Below are 19,321 nucleotides of genomic sequence, written 5' to 3'. Positions count from 1 at the left end.
GTGCATAAATATGTTTGGAATAATTAATAGTAATTTCAGGTGTAATTTAAGTTGTATTTATTTTGATGACAATGTTCTATTCAGGTGCTACTTTCTTAAATGTTATAAAACATCCAACTCATTTACATTCTATTGACGCAATTTGGAAACTCTTAACGTCTCTATCACTTTGAGTAAGTATGTAATTATTATTATAAACTGCAATTTGTCAATGCTTACGCACTAATTAATAACAATTAGTATAAACTAGATTTGCTGAAAGGTAATTAAGTGGTTTCACTTATTTCTCGTTTATACTAATATAAAGACTTCCTGTCCTACTGACGTCAACTTTTCCTGACATTAGCAAAATTATAAAATAAACTTATCATAAATTACCCTCACTGTGGAAACTCTTTTTTGGAATAAAAACGTGTCGAGAAATTAAAATTAAAAGCCCGGATTAGCGTTTTCTTTTATGCAGACTTGGGCTCTTTGACTTGGGGAGTTAATCCAATTTCGTACGTAGGCAGCTTGAGGAGATGTTCAATTTATTTAGAGAAAAAGCACGAAGGCGGTACAACCTTGTTAAATGCCTTGAGAGAGAAAAATATCGCAAAATGGGACTTAAAATTCGATTATAAAACAAAGTCTAAAAATATTTTTGTAAGCTGCAATTTATTAACTTTTAAAATCTCTACAAACATATTAATACTCCATAACAATGTTAACAGTTTTATGTTTTTCTTTTAGAGCTCATTTAATCGCCTTTTATATACGTGGTTTTTAAATGAAAATACCTCATTTGTTCACTTACAGCTTACATTGTAAATTATGAAAAAAAAATATGCTGTATAAACAGTTTCACATAACAATTCTAGGAAGTTACAGGTCGAAAACAAGAACTTTAACCCTCTCCAACTACTAATATTTGGATAAAGCCAAACGAAATAGGTATATTAAGTTTCTGTCTGTATTTTACGATATTTAGTTAAACGATGTTTGAAATTTTATAAATGTTTATGTTAGAATTGGTGGTTATGATGTGAAAGTGGAATTGAAAAATGAAACTAATCAGATATTTTGCAGAGTAGAATAAATGGATTTCAAAATCCTTAACCAAACATTTTACAGGTTTAAAAACGTTTTTTATAAAAGCGTTTTAGAGGAGGGAAATCCATTAAATTAAGTCTTGAAGAAAATTCTAGATTAAAGGTGAAATAATAATATTTTTATTGGAATTAGGGTACTTTACAAATTTAATATTTGATTAAAAGGACAGGACTACCACAGTGTGAATAAACGAAACCAATTCTAAAAAATATGACCTCTAAAACAGTTAATTTTAGATTATTCCTGAAAAATCACGTAAAATACTTTCTAAAAACTGCTTTTCTTGATATTCCTTGATGGATATAGGGAACACCCTGTATTTGCCACCAAATTCCCACTCAGCCCATTATAGCAACGCTAGGTTCAGGCCAAAAATTTTCTGTTGCTAACGGCATTCAGCATGTTTATAGATCCTTTTTTGTAGTAAATTAAATGCTCTATTACTGGGCGTTTGCAGAATTTTGGGCGGATCTCCGGTTCCACAGATAGAGGAAAAAACTACACTGTAAGTTTGTGTGGTATATTAGTGTTTTTTTGGGTTTTGCACTGTTCCAATTGCCTAGATCAGAAGTCAAAATAAAATTGATTATTTTGCTGATACTTTTTAAAAGTAATTTTTATTTAGTGAGTATTACAGCAGAAAACCTGCGACTTTCGTCGATGACTTAACACATTTAGATATTTTGAGAAAAACGACGTCAGTGGCGTTTTCGGAAAATCAAAATTTAGTCTAATAGAGATTGCTGAAACATGTAATGGGCAGTAATAAATTAAATTTAAAGTCTCTTCCAAGAAATATCTAAATATCTAATTGATGTCTGGTGTGATTGTTGGCAGACAGTAAATCGGTTTATAGCCTTATCACTTTGTTTGTGAGAGATTTAATGTAATAATTGTTAATAATAATGATGGTTTGGTACATCAAACTGTCACGTACACCTACTGTAATTGACCTAATTCAACGTAATTTACTTGTAAAATAATTAAATTAACTGGTGAAACCTTCTGATTTGAACAACCTACAAGTTTTACAATGAGTGAACTTAACCTATATTTCTAAGTATGCCAGTGACACTGCTATTACACGTTCTCCTTACATCCTTGATTGTATAAGCTTATGAGTCAGTGATGGTACATCCTCATTAATTCAAAATTGTGAATTTTCCCATATCATTTTTAATTTCTAATGTCAACACAGTGTGGTATTTCATTGAGTAATTTTTGCAATAATTCCTTATTGGAACGGTAAAACCGTGTCATTGTTTACCGAAAAACCGCTAATTACCGGTCAGTAACTACACGTTGTTAGTTAACGAATCATTGATATTTCCCAATATAAGAATATACGAAATGATGCAAATTGATATGTCATACACAGCCGCAGTAAAAATGAAACATTTTGAAAAATTAAAAATTGTTGCCAGAAAAATACTAAATGTATTTTGCTGTTCAGATATGTTCATGTAGAACTTTATTTAAACACAAAGAGAGAACAACCTTAAAATATACGATGACGTAGCTGACAACTACAGTGATTTCCTCTATACTAGACAAGTCAAGTTTTTAAGTTTTTTTTTAAGCAACTGTGGATTACGACTTTTCAATAATCTGACGAGTAACAAGCATCAACTTAGCAAAGTATCAAACCAACACTTTGCCAATAATCACGTGTCTTTCATATGTAATTTATCTCAAGTGGTCATGTGATAAATTAACAAATTTCTGGATTTCAACACCACTATTTAAATTATTCAATGTCTTTTTATTGTAAGTATTACTTAGCCAACTAAATTCATGTTAGGTCATAATGCCAATTTTGAAATAATATTTAAGGTTTTGATTTGACAATTTGTTGAGTTTTGTCTTCAAAAATAACAATATTGACAGCCATAGGAACAATTTCCACTATTACAGCCATGGAATAGTGAATTTATGTAAGTTAAAAATTGCTGAGTGCCCTTGACCAATCTTGACATTAAATTCGGACAATTTCAATTAAAAAAATGTAAATTTTTGAAAATGCTCACTTCAAGTCCAAAAAAATGGTATTAAAAAAGTAGATTGTTCAAAACGTCCGCCATTATGACGTAGTAAGTCATTGACCAATAAACGTTAAGAGACTGCCTTGTACAGAAGAACAAAGGAATAGTTTGCCCTGTTGTCACGTTGTGCATTGCTAAACAGGTAAAACCAAAAAAAATTATTAATAAAATAAGCTAATACGGTTAGTTTTAGTGAAACAACCGTTAGTAGGAAGATGTTTGTCTTTAATATGGTTTGGATAACTAACTCTCTTTTTTGATGCTCTTGACAACATTGTAAAGCAGCTGGCATATTAAATTTTGTACCGTTTTCCAACTAGTGTATGTGTATCATTTTCTATCAAACGTCAGTGAAACAGTAGTATCGTAATATTCTTCTACTTTTAAACTTAACCTTACAATTGCAAAAGTCAACCTAACCGCAATTGGAACGTCAACGTCGTAAACCATGTCAAAAGTCAAAACTAAAAGCTGAACATTATTACGTCCAATAGAAACGCTCAAAGTTATCTACGTCATGCTGCCCGCGAAATACTCAATTTAAATCTACCTATCAGGACAATTTCGAAAAAACGTTTGATTTTTGGTTGGAATTTGAGAAATATTATATTTTTACAATCTCAAAAACTGATTTTTTAATTTGTGGGATAGAATTAGTCGTGGTTGAACGAAATTTTACTGTCTAGATTTCCGACTCCCAAACATCCTTGCTCTCCCAAAAATTCTAATCCATAACAAGTCACAAAAAATAGTTTTAAAATATAAAATGTAAACAAAACAGTGAGTTACTTAAGATTGTTTTATTTAAACATAGTTTCTGTTGAAAATGATCTACTTGTTGTTCAATTTACCAGAAATAAATTTAGATTAATGATCCAAAAAAGCAATGAAACGCGACCTTTTAGAAAAGTTCAGACCGCTTCATGACCTATAGCAACAAAACATCGTATCTGTTGATTACGTTTTTAGCTACTTTATCTGGTTTAGAGCAGTTTTCCCGGCAATAATATAAACAGATATAAAGCACCTCCACTAATGTGGAAAATCTGGCAATTAAAATACCTGTAAATTTACCCCGTAAATAAAATATACCAAAGTCCTGGAAAATGTAAAATATTTTCGGAAAATCTAGCCGAAATTAGGTGGATACGCAATTAAATCGTATAGCTTTTCCTTTCTTGTTTTTTTTTTTAGATTACCCGACAATATGTTTTTTTCACAGACTTTTGTGCGTCAGAGAATGTGCAATTGTGATTATTTTTCAAGCAGTTGTTTAGTTAGTTAGAAAATTTCATTCAAAACTTAGTTTTTACGACTTTTTCATTTTTTTTTTAACATAAAATCCTCCTAACGTTTACACAAATAAATACAAAACCACTTCTCTGTTATCTCAATGTAAACCACCTCAAAAATCCATTCATTTTGAAAGTTTAATTCCGATTGAAAAGTGGGTGTGTCGAATTAAAAAGCATCGTGAAATATTACGCTGTTTATAGACAATCAAAGTAGCAAAAACAACCCACTGACGTCAAAGTATGGTTGATTTTTATTAGCCCAGTTTTCGGAAAGCGTAGTTATCGGTAATATGTATAAATTTCTGGATCGATTGACATGCTTTTTAGTTTGCTGAACGCTTTTGGGTCGCTCCGAAACTGTTTTGTATACTAGTCAATTCCGGAATCATTAGATTATGTAAGTAAATACAATGTTTTCAGCTTAAAATATTAATAAATGTTACTTTGAAGTAAACTTGCTGTCAAGATTAATAATTAAAGTGGGTCACTAAAATAAAAAAATACTGTTTGTGAGTAGATCAAAGGAGAGAGATCACGTAGAGTCCGGATTAAAAAGCAAAATCATTTTCCTCAAAAAAGCACAAAACTCTTTCAGAGGAGCAACATTTTTCTAGAAATGTTTTGAAGCTTTTTAATTGATTTTAGAAAACTTTCAAAACTATTTTGAACTACTTGTGCATTTGGAAGGTTTTTAGATAGTTTAAAGAGCATATTAAAGGTTCTGGAATGCAGTTAGACACATTTGAAAACTCTTAGATGGTTCTATAACTTATTGGAAGCTTCTTCTAGACTAGTTAAGAGCATTTTGAAGCATTTAGAGTGTTCTAAAAGCTTTTGGAAGCTTTTAGACTGTTTTGTAAGGCCAACTGCTTTACAAGCATTTTCGAGTTTAGGTACTGTTTTAAAACCTTTTTAGAGTACTTTAGGAGCATTTGGACAGTTTAAAGAGCATTGAAGGTTCTGGACTGCTTTTAAGACATTTGAAACTATAGTAGACGCTTCTAGAAACTTTTGGAAGCTTTTAAACTGCTCTAAAAACATACGGAAACTTTTAGACTGTCTTGAAATGTTTAGAGAGCTTCTAGACTGTTCTAAAACTTTTGGAAGGCTTTCGACTGCTTTAGAAGCATTTTGGAGTTTCTGTAGTGTTTTGAAATCTTTTTAGACTACTTTAGGAGCATTTGGAAGGTTTCTGGAGAGTTTAAAAAGCATTGAATTTTTTAGACTGCTTTTGAAAATTTATGAAAACTTTTAAATCACTTTAGAAGCATTTAAACTACCTTGAAATTTTTTTGAGAGCTGTTAGACTAGCTGAAGATCATTTGGAAGGCATTAGACTGTTCTAAAAGCTTTTGGAAATCTTTAAACCGTTTTGGAAGGAGGCGGTTCTATAACTTTTTGGAAGCTTCTAGACTGTTTTGATTCCTTTTGGGAGCTTCTGGACTAGTTTAAGAGCATTTCGAAGCATTTAGAGTGTTCTAAAAGCTTTTGGAAGCTTCTAGACGATTTTGTAAGGCTTCCAACTGCTTTAGAAGCATTTTGGAGTTTCTGAAGTGTTTTGAAATGTTTTTAGACTACTTTAGGTTCTTTTAAGTTTATGAACTGCTTTTAAGCCATTTGAAACTGTGTAGACTGTTCTAAAAGCTTTTGGAGAGCTTTCGACTGATTTAGAAGCATTTTGGAGTTTATGTAGTATTTTGAATTTTTTTTAGACTACTTATTTTGCAGCATTTGGAAGGTTTCTGGAGAGTAAAAAACATTGAAGATTTTAGACTGTTTTTAAATTATTTAAAAACTTATGGACTGTTCTAGAAACTTATTGAACCTTTTAAACTGCTTTAGAAGCATACGGAAGCTCGGATTTTTTTGAGAGCTTCTAGACTAGTTGAAGATCATTTAGAAACCTTTATAGTGTTCTAAAAGCTTTTGGAAGCTTCCAGACTGTTTTGGAAGTCTTTCGACTGCTTGAGAAGCATTTGGAAGGTGTTTGGATAGTTTAAAGAGCATTTAAATTTCTGTGCTACTTTTAAGGCATTGACACGATTGTAGACGCCTTGTAGACGATTCTAGAAACTTTTGAAAGCTGTTAAACTGCTTTAGAAGCATACGGAAGCGTTTAGACTGTCTTGAAATCTTTTGAGAGCTTCTAGATAAGTTGAAAAGCATTTGAAAGCTTTTAGACTATTCTATATTAATACACTATTTACTTAAAAAATGTGCAATGCTTGTTTTGTCAAAAACTAGTTAAACTATACAAAAAGTAGCAGCCAATAAGCAGAAAAAAACCAAAATAAGCACAATAAAACTGCAAAAAAAACATACAAAAAAATCTGTCAAATGACGTGTTTTTGCATAAATCGTTCACATTATATGTCAAAGGTTGGTTGATTTTATTATTTACAAAAAGCAAAATTTCTAGAAATCCGGACTCTAGAAATCAGCAGGTTGGGCAGGTTTGTCTTTTCTAGTTTTGTTTGTGATTCGCTAAAGTGCTTTCCAATCAACTTGTGTTGCACTTAATACAACTCGAAATAGCATATGCAATATAAATGACGTTTTGAAAGCTCAATAGAAAGCCCAGTCATTACCATATTTCATATCAATAATCCAACACGTATTGAATAATAGCAACGTTACAAACAGTACTTTATTCTACAATTATTGGTTTTATTTTAATCATATTTATTTTCATATTACAATCTTTGTTCTGGTAAAAAGCTTTGTGTACATAACCCTCTCAATTTCGAGAAAAATTAACATTGAAACTGTTCAGATTTAATAAATCACCTTAGTGTTATTCTAAGCTCATTAACACTCTAAACGATTTCGATGTTTTGCATTGTTAGACGTGTAGAAGGTTGAGACCTTCACAGTTTTCTCTAAATAAAAAGGACCTTTCCGATTTTCTAGAAAATATTTACACAATATTTATCTTAAAAGTGTGAAAGAAGCATCAAAGAAAGTGTCTTGAAAATAATCAAGGTTTTACAACTAAACTTTTAACTGCAGAACATTCAGCAGGTAAAAAACTCAAATAAAGCATATTTTAAGTACTTAATTAGAGCTATTGAAATTCGGAGAATTTTCTAAGACCCTTCAACTTCAACAGGATAAAATAAATTAAATCAGAAGTCTTTAACAAAAAAAAATGAATGCCATCATTTAATCCGCTTCGTCTCTTCGAATTTCGGGTCAAAGAGCTTTCAAACCATCAAAATTTCTCAGCAAAACATGATTTTTTTGTGAAACGCTATAGAACTTAATAAGCCGTATTTATAATGGGGACGACGTTTCTGTTTTATTCAAATTTTTTGGCAATTTCCTGCGTCAACTTTGTACGAAACGTAATTTTTCTTAATTAAACGTCTTAAGAGAAGAAAAGCTATTGATCGTTCGTTAGCACCAGAAAAATGTAAAACAGATGTTTGCGCAACCTTTATTGCTCAGATAAGTATCCGTAATTATAACAGTCTATTAAAAGTTTTCATAGAAAAAGCAATATATTATGCTGCCAGGACTTCGTCCTCAAACCATTGTTTGTATACATTATATTGTAAAGTCTAGAAAACCCTGAAATTTTTAAATAGATCAATTAAAGAGAATTCCAAAATTTCCTACTAAAATTTCTGGTTATCGTAGATGTGGTATTTTTAGAAAGTTCACAGAAATGTGCCTTAAAACGTGATTTTGGTGGAGGATTATAAAATGTTGAGGATTACAACAAGTTTTCATATGGAATTGTTGATACTTCTTGAATTCAGTAATGTTAAGACTGAAGCACTACAAGCAGAAATACATGTCGCTGTGCAATCATGTTCTTCACACTCTGGATTAGCAAACCTGTTTTCTCCTACCAAAAATAAAGTTAAACAAAAAATGTTCTTGAACATCACGATAACACGTAAATAAGTATCGAAGTAAATTATTTATAGAGGGTTTCCCTGGAAAGATTTCTTGACTTCAATCCTTCCATCAGTTCCAATTTCCAATCACTCTAAAACAGATTTTGTGAATTGATTGTAGTTTCGCAAAAAGCGTCATTTAAATAAAGTAATTAATTTGAACGGGATTGAAAAGTTGGGTCGGAGTTTCGTTTCATTGAAAATAAATTTAGGAAGGAAAGAAATTTAAATTAAATGACAACTTTGGTAGCGGATCGTTGGGTAAAAGTTGTCAAGAAGAAGATTGGCGCCTTAACGGGTATAGTGTTGACAAGGGTTGGATTACGTCAAAGCCCTTTCTAGTTTGATAATGAGCGCCAGGCTTGATTGCTTTCAGATTCTCAAAATTCCCGCAATTTGTGATGTTAAATCAATTTAGTAGCTATTTTTAGTTGACCCACTTGTTTAACTGAAGTTGACACAAATTGCACCGTCTGATGTTAATAACCAGAAAAGCAAGAAATTCCTTACTTTCAAGCAACTTAATTACGAAATTCTCTATTGTTGGACCTGAGGCAAATACTAAATTGACATGAAGCCATTGCACATGCGTTTGGCAACTCGAAACTTTCATATTAAACTCATGATTTCCGACTAATATGACATGAACTCGTTAACTGTTACGTTCGCAAAAGTTTTCATCAGGGTTACATGATTTGCGGAAATGCAGGAATCGGAATAATTGTCACGTGACATTTTCACCACATTGACAGATTAGAAATACAAATTTAATTGTATGGAACGCTGAATTTTAGCATTTTAGCTTCATATTGAAATAACTTCATAAATGGTTTTGATTTTTTTACTTTAGATTATACCTCTCACACATCTCGTTAGGTATGTTGAAAAGAATTACCACTAACTGGAAGCAAATTTGCGGAGATCTGTTATTAATTATTATTGTAATATTTTCAGTATGTTATAGCTTTTTTTAATAACTAATTATGAGATTTTTGTATTAACTTGCTAACGTAACTGCTCTTACAAAACCAAAATCATACAACTGTACAAAATCAAATCATACAAAAATGACATATACAACGAGCTTAGTGACTAGAAAAAAATCAAACATTGTTTCAGTTTATTAACACGAATTTCAACTAGTTGTGTTAATCGAAAGTTATCAGTAACTGTTATTCTGCAGTTAGAAGTACCAAAATCAAAAGTTAAAATTATCCAAATTCACACTCTAAAGCTGAATCTGGAAAAAATCGATATTAAATTCATCAAATACAGGAAAAATGGAAAGATCAGAAAAGTTGAATTTCTCGTTTTTCCCTTCGGGACGTATTTTTTCGTATTTAAGCAGCCACTGATCTATTTAGCTTTATACTGATTTACTCCACCTGTCCCCCCTTTCTTCCCACCCTCTCTAAGAATTATCTGAAGCTGTAAATAACTGTGTAATTTGTCATTAAAGTAATAGTTACAATTTTCTGTACTGAATCGAAATAAGCTTAAATTAGGGACAAAGGAATGGTTGTCAAAATTGTCCATGAAATAAAATCCAAAGAATAATGATAATGATACAGAACAACAACAAATTACAAGAGAAAATTAATCTCCAGGTCAGCATTTCTTGATTTTGTGATCTTTTTTGGTACAACTAATTATTATTTGCAAAAACTAGAGAAGTAATTCGTTGTAAAGAAAACCTGAAACTTCAAACAACTTCACACTGTAACGTTTGAAAAAATCCTACAAAGTGCGTCATAATGTAACTGAATGTCAGAAAAAAACTACTTTGGTTTAGTGTTACATTTACAAATTGAAAGTATAAAATAATCCAAGAAAACGTTTTAGAAAAATTATCAGGTATAGGCAATTACATTACGTAGACAATGAATTTAATAAAAAAAATTTAATTAATTACGTTATTTACGTGATTTTAAGGTTATGTTCTCAGAATGTACTGGATCTAGAATCTAACAGGTTGTATTTTGATTTTTTAGGCAAAAATGAGAAGAGGTATGAAATTAACCGAAAACTAAGGGTGGTTTTAAAATGTTAATTTTGAACAAAGTAAACTTATTTTCTACATTATAATAACAAGATGTTTGCCATAAAGTTAAATTAGTAATCTAAAAAAATAGTAGTCTAAATTATATGATTTAATTATTTAAACAATCTGTAATTTACCAGTAATTTACCGGTCAATTTGATCTGGTAAAGCAAAATATTTACTTTACCGGTAATTTACCCAAAAAAGTAGCCCTGTCTAAAAAACTGCATTTTCAGCCTTTTGTCACTTTTCTTTATTATTTCATCTTCAAATGGTCATAAATAATATGTTTTTGAGATGAGAAAAATGACGCAAATCTAAAGAGATTATTATTTAAACAATTTGAAATTTACCAGTCAATTTTTCCTGATGAAGTAAAATATTTACTTTACCGGTAATTTACCCATCTCTAGATTTTTTAAGCGTTTTCCAAAAATGCAAAAATTTAACATGGCGGCTATAAGAATTTACAAAGTTATCTATCATCCATATCTCGGAAACCAATGACAATGGATTTTTTCTAAATCTTTCTTTCTTCTCTCTTAAATTTTACAATTAGGAAGATGTTATTTTTAATAACGTTTACTATTGTAACCAATAATGGTGACTTATTGACATCTATTTGTTAAAACTGAAAGAGTCTGTATTCTGCCTGTTTTAGGATCAATTTACACAGTCAAATCCTAATTTGTAGTTAATTCTTCAAATTGTGTTAAGGCTCAATTCTGTATAGTTTAATTCTAAAACTTCAGTGTAATTGAAACCTGTAAAAGTGGTCTGTAACGAGTTTATAATGTAAATTCTCCCTTAAGAATACTAGAAGTCAGTTTTAACACAGTTCAGTTAAACTAATAGTCAGCTAAAACATGTTCGTGCTCATCAAATTTGACAGTTAAATTTTATAAAAATCATGGCGATAAGGAAAAATTTAGGTTAATACAAATCACAATCAAAAACTGCAACAATTTCCAAAACAAAAACTGCCTTAATCTTAATTAAAACTTTTTAATGTTATCAACAATAATTGACCTCAAAAAAATGAAAAAGCATCTTTACGTCATTTCTGAAAAGCCATCAACACGAACAGGCAAAAAATCAAAGGTCATTGATAGCGTTTGATTGCATTCAAAAGCCATAACAAAACGTACGAAGCTTAAATTTAGACACTGGAACGTTTACTCGAAACAAAAATAAGGGATAAACTAATTTGGAGCGAAAACAAACAAAACTTTAAAATAACCGGTAAGTTAGTGCGAATCCCTTAAAAAAACTCCAGACATCGGCGCAGTTTGAATAGTTTATCCAGCAATCAATAACGATAGTTGGATGTGTAAAAATAACATGTTTCCTGATTCTATTATATATTCATGTGGACCGTCACGTACGCAGATGTTTACTGAACTTAGGTTGTTAATAAATTGTGGCACAAAAGCAAATTGGATGATGGACAATATGGAAACACAAGGTCTGCCAACAAACCAAACAATAAAATTCCTCAATTGCAAACATTTTTAATATTATGATTAAATTTTCCTTTGTCATTTAAATAGAAGGTACTCCAAATTATGTCATCAACAATCCAAATGCATTATAAATTAAATGGCTTATCTGTAACAGTTTACTGCAAAACGTGTGTTTAAAAAGTTAGGTCACGGTTTTAGGAACATTTTATTGTAAATTATAGTGTCAGATAAGTCAGGAAATTCCATTCATACATTAGTTAAACTATTAACCTTCTCAGAAGCAATTTGAGGGAAAAAGTTAGAGTTGCATGACCCAAGCAATAAATTGCAATTTTCTCGGTTAATAAAAACACACATAAAGCATTTTAATTCAAATAAATAAATTGAAATACGTTTAAATAACAATTATTTCAAAAAAAAAAAACAATTAAACTGGTACACACATGTTTTACACAAATCACGCAATCAATTATACGGAGTATTTTTTGAATTATTCTATAGTATACCCTCGAAAATACTGTTTACTTTATAAAACTGGGTCAAACATGTTTTGGGTTGTATAATCGAAAGATAAAACAATTGATAATGCTATAAATCATTAATTAGTAATTTTAAAGTGCAGTTTTATAATTTACACTCATTGTGACATATTGTACTGTGACAAAAAAATTGTAAACATACTAAACAACAAATGGAGATAATTAATAAGTGTTAAAATACTTATTAGTATTTTCTAATAATATAAATTTGGTCTCAAAAAATAACTATATTAATCAGAGTTAAATAAAATATCAAAGTCAAAGGAAATGACAAGGTTCCTGGTGGTGTACATACACATATCCAACCTGACACTAATTAATTATACAATAGTTACAGTAAACAAAAAATAATATATTTAGTTGGCAGGGGGTGGTAAATAGGGGTGGAAATCGTATTATTGTAATTTCCAGCAAAACTTGACGTCCTAGAAATGAAGAAATGTGTTCAACAGGAAACATTTTTCTCAGAAATTTTAAACTTGGAGAAAAATGGAGAAAGAACATTTTTTCATGTTTGTGCGTTTTTTATTTTTGCAAAAATAACCGTATTTTAAACGACACTTGGTGAAGGTGTGTCAAATAACAATATTTTTATTCTAATAATTTTTAACATCTACTTTTTGTTAAAACATTGAAATAAAAGATGTTTTAAAAGCTGATAAACTGATAAAAAAATAAACTGTTTCATTTTAGTATAGTATTGTTAAAATTTGTATAAATATTTGAGCCGAATATGTATTTATTATTACGAGATTCGGTACAAGTTAACGTTCTACAAAAAATATGTTAAACAAAAATTGTAGATCTTGCAAAAAATAAACCTTATTATTTTATTCTTTTATTGTTATGGAAATCAATTTCTTAACATAACCTTAAAATTTCTGAGGAAAACGCGTTTATTTTTCATGTCTCACAAATCAATCAAAAAATCTATTTTTTTTTGTGGTTATCGAAAAGTAAATATAATGAGGAATCCAAAAATGTGCTTAAAAAGGTGATTGAGTCACAACAAGTGGGTTTTACGGGCGATTTTGTCGCAGACTGTCCTTTAAACCGTTATTTTTACACTTTAAATTTTGACAGTGTTTTTCTTCCGAATTGTACCGAATTTTTTAGGTTATTGGATAGAAAATTTAATGAGGATTCCAAAAATATACTTCACAATGTGATTCGATGACTACAAGTGGGCTATATAGGCAATTTTGTCGCAGACTGTTCTTAAAACTGTGTTTGCGGCAGTTGAATGTTTGACAGCGGTTTTCTCCCTGATGGTATCGACTATTCTACTAGCTTTTTAAGTTATCGGATAGAAAATTTAATGTGGATACCAAAAATGTGCTTCAAAATGTGATTCGGTGACTACAAGTGGGCTATATAGGCAATTTTGTCGCTGACTGTCCTTAAAACTGTGTTTATGACATTTAAAAGTTTGACAGCGGTTTTCTTCCTGATGGTACTGACTGTTTACTAGCTTTTTAAGTTATTGGATAGAAAATTTAATGAGGATTCCAAAAATGTGCTTCAAAATGTGATTCGGTGACTACAAGTGGGCTATATAGGCAATTTTGTCGCAGACTGTCTTTAAAACTGTTATTATAGCAGTTTTTTAACGCTTTTTTTCCTGATTGTACTTTTACTGGGTTTTTTAGGTTGTTGGACAATTATGAATTTTTTTAATGCTTGAGCTTGTTTTAGAAAGAGAACCATAACAGAAACAAATTTATTTGAAAAATACTAGAAACATAAATATCTCTAAAACGTCTTGATTTGAAAACATTTTGTGTTGAGACATAAAATACTTTCACCATGTTTCCTTAAAATATGATTATTTTTGCGGAAATGAGATACAAAAACCATACAAACAAGTATAAAAGTAACCAGAACAAAAATTGTGAATTTTTTAATATCTACTACTTTCTTATTGAACCCTTCTCTCTACTTATTTACTACCCTCTTTCCAACTGTAGTCAATTTATTTCGTTTACTATAACCTCTATGACCATCTCTCATTGTCCTTATCCTGTTTTTACAATTTTTTTGTGCTTAAAAATATGCTAATTTCGATAAGTAATTAGGTTGGTTTGTACTAATAAACGCTCTTCATTGAAGATTAACAAGAACGATGCTAAGCCTCATTAACACAATAGAAGATAATTAGTGATTCAAACAGGGCTGGTCTTATTAGGATACTCCTTAATAAGGCCGGTAATATAATTTATGATGTTGTTATTGGCATATGCTTCTAGTATATTACGTTTAGGATTAGTTGTTATATTACACTTGTTTATGTCACGCAAGGAATTTATGAACAAAGGTTGTAATAGGGTTAAGCAGGTAGTGCAATCTGCTAGTAAATACCACGTGTTTCTATTATAACCATAAACTACTACATGTTTTTGAGGATATGTTTAGTTTTGATCAGATACAAATGTGGAATACCATTACATTTTTAAAGATTTAAAGGTTTAGTGAATAAATTCCACTTTGTTTTAACGAAATCCAGGCAATAAACCCGTGGACGAAAAGAAGATTAAGAAAGAATTTTCAAAACCAAAACACCTTTCCTACATACTCATACCGGATTAAATGCTGATTGAGTCAACTAATTTTTACAACTGATTTAAGTAATCTTGGATAAAACAATAATGATGACTATTACGTTCTGTACAAAATAACACACACACTTGAAACACTGACATTACTAAATTATCCAAAACTTTTGTAACTCAATAGGATACAGCGTGTACTAAATTCATCCCAAATATTTGTAGCTTAAATTAAATTACTACACTTTCGCTCAAGAACTTGGGTTTGGCTAAATAGATTCCAGAAACTTTGTACATCCAGTTTAATGTAATCTGCTTTGGAAATGCGCGTACAATAAATTGCATAGAATGTCTTGCATTCTGCAAAAAATTGATTTAGAAAAAACCTCACTTACCTTAAGTGACGCCATATCTGATACAGATCGATGCGTCTGAACTGTTTCCAATTGGTCCAAACACCAATCGAGTTCCTCCATGGTTTCCAAAGCTAATTTCATATAAGCCTCGTCTGGAAAATGCCAAGTATTAGCATTGTTTGCAGAAAACCATTAGCACGTGGAGGGTTTTAAGGGCAACAAGGAAAAATAAATTCTTATGAATTCCACATGAAACGTGCCGTGATAATTAACTTTTTCAGGTAAATATTTTAATTTAACTGATTTTTTTTAAAGATTAATTTATGAATAACTGACCTCCAGGATTGACATTCCGTGGTTGAGGTGTAGTGACCATAGTTGCTCCGGAAGATCGTCGAGACCTATAATCCAAACAAAAACAATTAAATTTACAAAAGGCAAACTAAAAAAAAGTTGTTCCCAACTCTCTCAACAACTAATTAGAATAAGAAACCTCACATACATGATCTAAATCTAGCAAACATCTTTCGCCTGACAGAGTTGTTTCCAAGAATAATTAAACAGTTGGAAGTTGGCAATATATCCGGCACAATACTCATTGAAATCCCATTCACGACACAGGAATACGAACAACAACAACGGATCCTTTGTTCTTATTCCCTTGACAATAACGGGTTTCAATTCCTCGTCAGAGGATTCTACCTTGTTATACTCCATAAGTCTGAATTGCAAAGTTTTGCGGTTACTGTTGTTTGCAAAACAATTGAATTAGTTATGATACGTAAATTTTGAGTTTCATGGTAAAATCTAAATTTGTTTGACGTAACTAAGCTTTGTCGAAAGTGTAAAAAAACACTTTCGTTGATCAAATGATGAATAATTAATGTTGCAGGATATGTGATTACTATGATGAGTAACTAAGCTAATTGACAAGTTGTGAGTAAACTTTTTGTGAGAAGGTTACAGATTCACTGCACACCAAATTAATACCTAAGCTAATGTCTAGTTAAAGGACAGAACTGTACAGGGTGTCCCAATAAGCCGTGCACACTGGACTGTTCCTCCTTCTGTTCCTAAATGTGGCCAAGAGAATATAGCCCGAAAATGTCACGTTTAAATTACGTGCACAAAATATTACAATAATTAAATAGATTATACTTATATTTGTTAGTATAATCTATTTAATAATAATGATGAGGGCAGCTTTCTGGAGGGTTTAGCACACGCGATTTATTATAATTTAGGAAATGGTTTACTATTCAATTAATTTACGAACCCGGTGCGGGTTGCAGAATTCGAGACGACTACATCATGGTGTTATGAGGCGGAGTCTCCGACCGTCTCCTTTGAAAATATAAGTGAAACCTTCAGCCGAGCTGAATATGGTGTCGAATTGTGGATCTTGGCACAGTGATTGATCAGCGCTTGCTGATGTGCTTGAATTCTGTCAACATCATCCTGATCTAGATTGAAAGTGGGATCATATCCTCTGTAAAAAGGAGCCATCAAAGCGGATCGAACATTAGAGTGACTAAGCCCCAAAGAATGGCCAAAGTCGTGGGCAGCTATTTGGAATAGGCTGGTTCCTCTATAACTGTTGACCGACCAAGCTTGTCTTGCGTCAAAATGAGCATCGCCTCCAAACACCGGGAAATACGCATGAGCCAGAGGGTACCACCAGGCCCATCGAATGGATCGCCATCGCCATGTTCACCAGTTTCAAACCTAATTTCCATGAACTTGTATTGTTTTAGGAGTAAAAATCAAGTCAGTATAGTCTGACCACACATTGAAAGCACGTTGAACCTCGACGTCCACGTCTTTGTGTTAGAGTTTTGGAGGATATTTGAAATCTTATAGCTGAGGTTCTTCACCTTCCACCTGCTGCCTTGTAAGGCGTCTCTTTTAGCCCTGTTTTCTGCATTTCCCACTTTATCTTTCACCCCGCACCTTGGTAATGACATTGTTTCTAAAATCTTATCATCAAGATCCCCTGTTACATCTAATTCGACAAAACTTTGAAAATCTTGACTAGAATTTGGTTTGATTGGTCCCAAATAACCATATTGAGATAGATACGACAAAGGGTTACCACTAACTAAGGCACTAACCTGGAATAACCTGGCTGGAAATAACTTTCAGCTTTCTAAATCTACCGCTAGAAATGATTTTGGAATTTTGCTATTTAACTTTTTGATCTCTTCAAATAAAGTGATTGGGGTAGTCCAAAGTTTGCTTTGGAAGAAATGAAATATCACGAAAACGGTTAATCGTAGAGACTTCGTTTTTGCAGCATTTTAAAGAGCATTTTGTGTCCTCAACAATGTTGCATTTAGTTTACGGCCTTTCCGGTAGAGGTCGTTTTTCCAACATTTGCACTCATCGTAGATATCTCAAAAAAATCAAATGCAATACTATATCATTACCTTTCTATCGTTGTGTGAAAACTCCAGTATTCTATCTCTTTTGTAACACGAGATATTATTGAAAAATCGTTAAGAATAGCCTTTTTACAGTTAGAAACATAACATTATTAACCAAATTAGAATACTATATGTTGTACCACAGTTTTTTTTGTTTTTTTTTGCACGATAACCACAAAATGTAATTTTTTTTAATGATCCCTTTTTAATTTAAGTATGTAGTTAGTAGATTTGCTTTCTAAGTTAACCCAATTTTTTTTCTCCAGAATGAGTTTTAGCCCTCTAATTAGTAATAATATTTTAATATCTTAAGTCTCCCCTTTGTAAAAAGACATTTACCTGCAATTTACCATCTAATGTAAGCTCCTGAAGATGGCTTCTTTATGCAACATTGTTTTGGGGCACTTTAAAGGATAGAAAATGCTCTTTAAAATGCAGCAAAAACGACGCCTATACGATTAGTCGTTTTCGAACTATTTAATTTTTTTCAAAGAAAACTTTGGACTACCTCTTATTGAAAGAAATAGAAAAACAAGTTAAATAGCAAAATTTTAGAGATTACTTTTATAATATTTTTATTATACCTTCCCTTTTAAATTTTCAGAGTTTTCAGACGTTTTTCATTTTAGTGGTATCAAAATGCCCGCTAGAGGTGGATTTAGAAAGCTGAAAATTATTTCCAGCATTTTTTCTAGGTCACATTTACTAACAGAAAAATTTTCTTGTAGCCAAACTATGTATAGTTTACGAGGAACAGCCGCGTGTACGGCTTATTGGGACACCCTGTACAGGAAATTTATGAGGCATAAAAAAAAAAAAACGTGCGGAAAGTGCCTTTCCCGCACTCGACTGATGCTAAACTTTAGTCAGCGTGCGGGAAATTACCACTTTCCGCACTTGTTAGGAAAATAACTATATTCGTAATAAGACAAAGTATAAATTATATTTCTCATTACTCCCTCTTGAGGATTATTAACTAAATTACATTAAAAATGATAACATAACCCTGTTTTTCAGTTGAAATGGGTTAGTTGAAAAAATCAGTTTGGTGCACCCTGTCACTTTTTGTCTTGTAACTCCTTAAAGAGGTTCTGAGGGCAAAAACACCTTAATACAGTCTTGTAGAGGATAAAATTTCCTGCAACTGTCTTTATTTACATTTCTTTGTAACTCCTCAAATAACGGAGCTACGCTTAGTCAAAATGAAGTTAGTTTTAAAAAGCCGTTTGGTACATCCTGTCACTTTTTGTCTTGTAACACCTTAAGGAGGCTCCTAATTTAATTTGAGAGGTTGCGTGGGACTTTTTTCACGTCAAAACTAAATTTGCAACTCCTGTCCTTAACAGAAAGCTTGGATGGAAGATCAACATATGAAGATAAAAGCGATACCAAATTAACTTGGTGTAATTTTAGTTTTAATTTAACTTAAAATTTACCAAAAAATGATGATTATTATTATTATGATTGAGCTGACTAGTTGACTGACACGTTTGGGATTGATCAATTTTAGGTGATAAATTTAAATTTTAAAAGATCTAAAAAAGTCCAAATTTAGGGCTTTTTGTGAAAATTCAAAACCTATCTCTAATTTAAATCAAACTTAGTCTAATTAATTAATTGAT

At 31.3% G+C, this 19,321-nt stretch overlaps 2 protein-coding genes across 14 annotated transcripts in view; both read right to left on the bottom strand.

Moving 5' to 3' along the window:
* The window catches only part of dnc (phosphodiesterase dunce), a 341,190-nt gene that overhangs the window by 53,367 nt on the left and 268,502 nt on the right, over window positions 1-19,321 (bottom strand). For all 13 annotated transcript variants that reach the window (XM_081985111.1, XM_081985112.1, XM_081985118.1 and 10 more), the window contains 2 exons: window positions 15,613-15,677; window positions 15,316-15,428 (listed from right to left, as the gene is read on the bottom strand). In XM_081985111.1, the coding sequence (XP_081841237.1) occupies window positions 15,316-15,428; window positions 15,613-15,677 (178 nt within the window). The remainder of the gene's footprint in view (window positions 1-15,315; window positions 15,429-15,612; window positions 15,678-19,321) is intronic.
* On the bottom strand, window positions 15,631-19,319 carry LOC145732716 (matrix metalloproteinase-18-like). The gene is given in 5 exon segments (XM_081985184.1): window positions 15,631-16,710; window positions 16,713-16,944; window positions 16,947-17,010; window positions 17,012-17,126; window positions 17,129-19,319. Coding segments are annotated over 5 exon segments (648 nt in total). The 5' UTR covers window positions 17,241-19,319; the 3' UTR covers window positions 15,631-16,585.

This window comes from Ips typographus, linkage group LG8, assembly GCF_016097725.1.
Source record: "Ips typographus isolate SLU linkage group LG8, UJ_Ityp_2.0, whole genome shotgun sequence".
In the NCBI taxonomy this organism is placed as follows: Eukaryota; Metazoa; Arthropoda; class Insecta; order Coleoptera; family Curculionidae; genus Ips; species Ips typographus.
Note: the sequence above shows the minus strand (reverse complement) of the source record. Positions and strands in the feature narration are given on the sequence as shown.